This window comes from Anomaloglossus baeobatrachus, chromosome 11 (genome assembly GCF_048569485.1).
Source record: "Anomaloglossus baeobatrachus isolate aAnoBae1 chromosome 11, aAnoBae1.hap1, whole genome shotgun sequence".
Classification (NCBI taxonomy): domain Eukaryota; kingdom Metazoa; phylum Chordata; class Amphibia; order Anura; family Aromobatidae; genus Anomaloglossus; species Anomaloglossus baeobatrachus.
Genome location: NC_134363.1, coordinates 43,678,190 through 43,686,393, shown reverse-complemented (window position 1 = coordinate 43,686,393; position 8,204 = coordinate 43,678,190). Strand labels below are relative to the sequence as shown.

The 8,204-nt window shown below is 35.0% G+C and overlaps 1 protein-coding gene across 1 annotated transcript; it reads left to right on the top strand.

The window, feature by feature from the left end:
* Positions 1–327: 327 nt before the first annotated feature.
* LOC142256277 (galactoside alpha-(1,2)-fucosyltransferase 2-like) lies at positions 328–7,317 on the top strand. The gene is made up of 2 exons (XM_075327883.1): positions 328–404; positions 5,975–7,317. The coding sequence occupies exons 1-2, from the start codon at positions 383–385 to the stop codon at positions 7,039–7,041; spliced, it is 1,089 nt and encodes a 362-aa protein (XP_075183998.1). The 5' UTR covers positions 328–382; the 3' UTR covers positions 7,042–7,317.
* The last annotated feature ends 887 nt before the right edge of the window (positions 7,318–8,204 follow it).

Sequence of the window (8,204 nt, the reverse complement as noted above, 5' to 3'; positions counted from 1 at the left end):
ATGCACTTGCAACAAGGGTCCAGACAGTGTAGTATTAGCATATATTGGGATCATGTTACATGAACCTCAGCAATGTATTTCCCCTCTGCCAATCAATATTTACATAGGACTGCGGTTCAGCCTTTTTGCATTGTCTTCACTCATTCCTATTTTTCTGACATGCATCAAAGCTGATCCCCTTATACTCCTTGATTTCAGACAAAGCCAAGAATAATTCACCACACCCAGAGTGACTGCATCTCATAGTCAGGTTACCTGTGTCTGCTCAGCTCACACCCTGTACATTACCTGGGAAGGTGACAGGTGACGATGCTGCAGGTGCTCGCCTCTCATTCTCTGGATAATGTAGCAGAATAGGAGGCAAAAAGGACCAAAAGGAAAAATGAAGCAAACTGCGGCAACAGGTAAGGACTTACACCCCCCCCCCCCGAAACATATACTATGGACTGTCACATAATGCTGCAATAATACATTTATTTCTAAGCTATGACATTTAGAATACAACACTGTATATAGATGTTGCAGAGTTTGTTACCAGTAGCAAAAATAGAAAAAGGAGTTGACTGGTTTATTAAAACCCATTTCAATTTTGCATAGGATCTGAATTGGCCCATGCGCTGCCCCCACTTAGGACCCTTAAAGTAGAAAATTTCTAGAATGTTTCTCTTGTTCTAAAATTTATGTTAGGTCCATGTCTTAAAAGCACAACCCCTTTAATGATTTATTTTCCTGTATAGAGCAGTATTTTGGGAAATTAACCATTTTCCACCCCAAGAAATGCTGATCACTGGAGGACGGGGGTCTAGCAGCAGAATAACATATAATCAGTTTATTGTTAAGAGATGGAAAGAGATTAACAGGAAGTGTAATACTTTATTTCTCCTCCGGAGGCACTGCAGGGGGTATAATCATTTGCTAGTTGGTTTTCCTACAAATTACAGCTGATTACTGGGGGTCTGTGCAGGACAACGTTCTGGAATCAGTTTACTGCTGTAAGAGCCTTTAATGGAAGACATTATTCAGGAGGATGACTTCTTTAACAGGAAGTGTAATACTTTATTTCTCCTCTGGAGGCACTGCAGGGGGTATTATCATTTGCTGTCTGGTTTTCCAACAAATTACAGCTGATCACAGGGGGGAAATATACACTTGCTAGCTGGGTTCTCTATAAATTACAGCTCATTCGTTTAGGTTCGAACAGCAGAACATCATACATATTTCTATACAGTATGTCATGATTCCTCTGTGCAGAGCATCTTGCACATTAGGAGTTGTTCTGCTGTGTTTTCCTTGGCTTCTGGCTGGCAGGTTGATTGACAGAGCTGGCTTTCATGCTGGTTCTGGGAGGTGCTGATTACTTAGGTGTTCCATCTTCTGGGTAAGTGCTCTGCTTCTTTAGTGAGCATGCTGTCTCAGAACCTTGCCAGTTGTACATTCTGGTTCTGCTGTCGTGCTGTTGGCTTCAGTTCCGATCTTGGTTTACTGACCCTGGACTGCTGTTTGACTCCTCTCTGCCTGATCCCTGTTCCTGTCGTGACCTCCCGGCTTTTGACCTGAACTGTTAACTGAATCCATTACGTACCTTCCCGGAATTCTGACCCTCGGATCGTGATCTGACTACGCCACTGTGTAATCCCTGTATCCATATCCATACACGCCCTCCTGTTATCAGACCCTGGCTTTCCTAACTACTCTACCATTTGTACTACCCGTAAGTAGTGACTAGCATCACACAGTAGATGTTGGATTATGCAAATTCAGTGTATTGACAAAAGTGCTCAGGGACTTTTGTCTGATAATGAATCAGTAGAATTATATATTGTGTCCATGGCTCACTAACTCCTGCCATTTTTCATTTTTGCACTTTAGTTTTTTCTTACACTTCCAAGAGCCCTAACTTTCTAATTTTTCATTAGCCTGGCCATATATTTCTTTCCAGGACAATTTGGAGTTTTGAAGGACAGCATTCACGTTACCAGATTATGTACTGCAAAACAGGAAAAAAATCCAAGAAAGAATAATTAAAACCTTTTTTTTATATTTTATTAAAATTAATTTTCACTTTTTTGTAGTCCCCCCCTACAGGATTTGAACCCTCTATTTATTTAGTAAAAATCGTAACCTCCTATGAGGGTTTCACAAGAATACCAATATGGTGGCCACTCATTGGGACCCAACAATCACGGTGCAGGAAATACTTTACTTTATTATTTAAAGGACGTTCAGAGGGTACCGCCATGGGGTTTTATGGCATCCCATCAATGTTTTCTTTATACCTATAACAATAATAATATTATCACTCTGGGTTTCATGGGCACCAGACCATTATATGGAAGGTTTGCTTCTTTGCAACCCTGAGCTTGCAAGCTTGAAACTGTCATGGCGTGCTGGGATTTGTAGTATTGTAATATCTAGAAAACCACAAGTTACTGCTCTCCTATTTTTCAGGGGATTGATAGTGGATTATTCATAAGCTCTATTAATATTAAAAAAAAGAATAGAAAACAAATAGTTCCATTTTAAAAGGGAAATCCAACCTAAAACATCCATTCTATGAAGCCCTGGGGTTCGTTCATTGAAAGGTAATAACATTTTGAAGGGTATAGATCTGCCAACTGTTTAGATTACAGTACTATGGCATTGCTGGAAAACCTTTTCTATTGTTATTAGGCAAAAATGTTCGGATATAATTAATTGATGCCCAGAAGGTGGAACAATAATACGACATGATAATTAAAGGTGATTAAAGATTTTCCTGTGCCATATCTAAAAAGAACATCACCCTCAGGATGTGGCGTCAAGTTTTTCCATCTTTATGGAGTACAACATAAATACAATATTTGAGATACTGTGCCTCTCATCAAAATATTTTACCGTCAGTGTTAATATTGGAAAATTCTAATTCTTATATTTTCATTCATGGTAAGTTATCAAATGTATTTTAATAGACATTTTAATATTTAAAAAATTTAAATGTGTATAGAAATCAATCAGTAAGTGCACTCTGTAAGGATACTAATAATGTAATCTTATGCTCAAAATTATTGTCATAGCACTATGCTTAAAATAACAAATAGAGAAAAGACTGAACCACATCTGACAAACTCAGCTCTGCTGTATGTACATATGTCACACCAAAAAACATAATAATAAATTATAATAAATTATTTTTCTATCACTTTACAGACAATTTATTTGTTAATTCTTGAAAGCATGAACCCCACATTTTGGAGCTTTGCACACTTTTTGAAAACTTAGCAGCTATCCAACAAGGAGGGTAGAATTCCAATAGCTAATGTGCAAAAAAAAATACAGACCCACAATGTGCAATGCAATGTTTCACCTGATACACATTTAGCCATTCCGATTTTAATACATATTTTATCTATTGTGAGCTTGAAATATTTGTTTTGTGATAATATTATCATAGTTGTAAAGAAAAGATTGATGGGGTGCCATAAAACCCCATGGCGGAACCCTCTGAACTTCCTTTAAATAATGAAGTAAAGCCATGCCGGTTGAATTGGGGTTAGATTGTCAAATGTATTTTTTATAAGAGAGTAGGGAAGCACAAATGTGGGCCCCTTACTTTTTTAGTACTTTGCTGTGATAATGGAGTCACTATAAAGCTTGTGAGGGTTGATCTTAACCTGTTGGATTGTTAATTTTTATATATTTTTCTTTCTCTAGCTAACTATTTATGTCTTATCTGCAATCTAAGAATACTTTCATTTTAGCAATATAAAAGTTATACAATACCTCATGAAATTGGGAAGTGCTTTTACTCATAGCAATACTAATTTTTACCACATTTCAAAACCATTATGATACCACAGGTTAATTTTTTAAGTAGTTTCATGAGTATAATCACAGAAAAAATACTCCTAAAAATTTTTCATTAAACTTTTATTAAATATCAATATATTGAAACATAAAGTGAGGGGGGGGGTGTTCAGAAAAATCTAAAATACCCTAAGGGTCTAAAGTACAATATAAAATACAGTCTAGTGGACCAGCCAGCGGTATATCCCAGCAAATGGTGGGAAAGGCTTATATTGCTCCACCAGTCAACTTTACAAATGATGATACATCAATTTTTTAACATTCATTACAGAAACATTTTTAATATACAATTATTATCATCCAGATCCAATAATTAACCATGCATATTTCTCTCAAATACAGAAACTTGAACTATATGTATTATTGGTAGGACATTGTAAGAAGATATAATTATAGAGTACTGTAGTGGGATAAAACATACAGTATTCTTTTTATGTCAAAAAAAGCATAAACAAGTTAGCCCCAAGAAATATTACCCAACGCGTTTCGCCTCCTTGGGTGGAGGTTCATCAGGGGTATAAATATTACCTATGTTCCATAGTGTATCACACGTTGTAATATATCAGTTTAGATTCTCATTCTTCAAATAAAGATATTTTTTACAATGTAATAGAATTCATCAGTGGGACCTCTTTTCCATTCATAAATATAGCCTCACTCTGATGAAATATTTCACAACAGAGGGCTCTCAGCCCATAACAGGTCAGTGAACCCTTCAATGGTTAATCAGTTGTTTTTATAAATCCATTCAGGAAAAACATTCTGCATGTTTCATCAGAAGTAAGTCTGCTTCTTATATTGATAAGAAGAGACAAAAGGGGGATGGAGGGTTTAAATAACCACAGAAGTCCCCTTCAGCTGATTGTAAGGATGTAAGGCTGTGGATAAAAGTCCTCCTCTCCTGTCACAAAATCAGGCCTTTCTCACCATTCGCTGGGATATACCGCTGGCTGGTCCACTAGACTGTATTTTATATTGTACTTTAGACCCTTAGAGTATTTTATATTTTTCTGAACACCCCCCCCCCACACTTTATGTTTCAATATATTGATATTTAATAAAAGTTTAATGAAAAATTTTTAGGAGCATTTTTTCTGTGATTATATTTTCGGGTTACTCCCCTTTGATCGTTTTTTCTGTGATTAGTTTCATGAGTAAATGACATCTATATTTAATACAGTCATCACACCCTTTAATGTGCTATCACCATTAAATAATCCAATGGTCTGTCAAGGACCCTATAGACCTTCACATTTTGGTACATGACCACCCTTAAATGTAATGAGAACCAATCACATAATTGCCATTGGCTAAATGTACTAAGGGGTAAGAACCCAAAAAGTACTATCTGCAGATGTAAGTCTTTTCCTATTGTAAAAGACTTTAGTTTGGCAAAATATCCCAAGATTTGTTAAAGGATCAACATTGACTTATAGAGCGGCTATCTCCAAAAGGTGGCACTAGTGATAAAGTTTTCTTTTTATTGGAGGAGGAATTTTTTTGTACACACTTCTTAAATTGATTCATGGTATATGCCATTTTAATCCCAATAAAAGTGAGGTTGACATTGGATAATCCCTTTTTATCCCTTGATGTAAAACTTACAATATTATGTCCTGTCAATAGGATAGCCAACAACCATTTATAATCTGTTGGACAACTCAGCAGTGATGGTCTCAATACACATTAGAATAAGGTCGGATGAACTTGCTGATATTGGTGGGATTGGCCAACAGTCTAATGTGTGGCGGGACCTCCTGACTCTCCCCTGACAGATGATGTTTGAGGAGAGAAGGATCCGGCTTGATGGATTTTCAACAACTGATCCTTTTGTTCTCCTTCGAGATTAGTAGCTTCCTTACGAGTCTATGTACGTGTTTCTTAAACAAGACAGCCTCTTTGATGTATTATTTATACTTAAGTTAGGGATTTGCTCCAAATACCCAACCTTTGGCTAGATTTGCCTTCTACAAGGGGTGGTTTCCAACCAAGGTCATCCATGGACTTCTTCAGAATGACTATGACTACGTATATGCATCTATAACTACATAGCCTTGCACATTTGTATGAACATTTTCACTACACCATTATTTTCTAATTTACTATTTTTTGTTTTCTTTTTCATTCATAGTTGGAACTTCTGCAAGAATGGGCAAACGTCTTTTTTGGTATATTGGATTAGTCCTCCTAATTATTCTTGTTGTTATGAGGTTTTCCTATATTTACCACACGAAGCTGGATGTTAATGTATTCATGACCTTAATGAGAGAGAGGGCCCTGAAAAACATAACAACAAAAAAAGATCTCAAGACAGTAGAAAGCAAACCCATACCACTGACGGGCATGTGGACTGTCAATGCCATTGGACGTTTGGGCAACCTGATGGGTGAGTATGCAACTCTCTATGCTCTTGCCAAGATGAATGGTCATCAAGCTTACATTTTACCACAGATGCACAGCCAGTTGTCAAAGATCTTTAAAATTAGATTGCCCGTCCTTCACCAGGATGTCATTGATCGAATCAAATGGCGACATTATGGACTTCACGACTGGATGTCTGAACAGTACAGACATATTGAAGGCGAGTATGTAAGCCTTGGTGGATATCCTTGTTCGTTTACTTTCTATGACCATATAAAGGAGGAGATTCTTCGAGAATTTACTTTTCATGACTTTATCAAAGAGGAGTCCAACGCTTATCTTGAGAAGGCCAGAGGAGACAGGAAGAATGTCACCTATGTTGGCATTCATGTTCGGAGAGGTGACTATGTGCACGTGATGCCGAACACATGGAAAGGAGTGGTGGCTGACGAAGGATACTTGCAAAAAGCCATGGATTACTTCAGAAAGAAGTATGAGAACCCTCTATTTGTGGTGACCAGTAATGGGATGGATTGGTGTAAAGAGAATATGAACAATTCGTTGGATGATATCCACTTTGCTGGAGATGGCCAAGAAGGCTCACCCGGTCGGGATTTTGCTTTACTCTCACATTGTAACCACACCATCATGACCATAGGAACGTTTGGTATTTGGGTTGGTTACTTGGTAGGAGGAGAAACCGTCTACCTATCCAACTACACATTACCCGATTCTCCCTTCCTTAAACTTTTTAAATATGAAGCTGCTTTTCTTCCAGAATGGATTGGAATTCCAGCTGACCTCTCACCCCTTCTAAACCAAATAGACCATGAATGAAGACTCACATGGTTCTCAGGGTAAGGGCATGAAGGCAATAATTGTTACCAAGACTCATTTTGTCACCGGACCCACTATTGTGTTACAAACCATAAGGTTGAACAATTTTTTTTTCTTTTCTTAGTTTTTACTTTGTTTTTCAAATTTTTATTTCTTGTCCAATCCCGCAAATATCATCTTGATTGTATTGTTATTTTAATTGTATTTAATTTTATTGTTATCTTGATTGTATTGTTATTTAAAAAAAAAAAAAGAGATTTAGTTGGCCAAACTAAAAATAAGCAAAAATATACCTAAAATTCTTAAGAATCTCTTAAATTCCTAAGAATCATTTGCACATTTTAGATTCCATATAATGGAAATAAAAACTACATTTTTGACAATATAAATTGTAAGAATAATAATATTAATCATTATTGTCAAATATACAGAAAAATTAGAGGCACACATGTTGAAATAGTTTGCACAGTATATAGGCACAGATTAATATATTATGATTATTTTTTACAACAAAAAATATATAGATATAATATATTATAAATATATTATAATATTAATATAAAATATAAAAAAACGTATAGAGTGAAAAGAAAGTATATTTATATTCATGATGGGGATACAAAAATGTTTTAAATATTTCTCCTTAGTGATATTTTTATTTGTCAATTTTTACATGTATTGAAAAAAAAAAAAATGAATCCTACCATACCAAAGTTCGTTTTGTTTCAGAACTGGGAAAATAATTTTATATATATATATATATAATATATATATATATATACATATGTATATATATATATATACTGCTCTAAAAAATAATGGGGATACTTAAAAAGCAGAATGGTATTTTAGTGTTCCCATTATTATATATATATATATATATATATATATATATATATATATACGGTATATATACTGCTCGAAAAAATAAAGGGAACACTTAAACAACAGAATGGTATTTTAGTGTTCCCTTTATTATATATATATATATATATATATATATATATATATATATATACATATATATATATACGGTATATATACTGCTCGAAAAAATAAAGGGAGCACTTAAACAACAGAATTGTATTTTAGTGTTCCCTTTATTATATATATATATATATATATATATATATATATATATATATATATATGTATATATATAT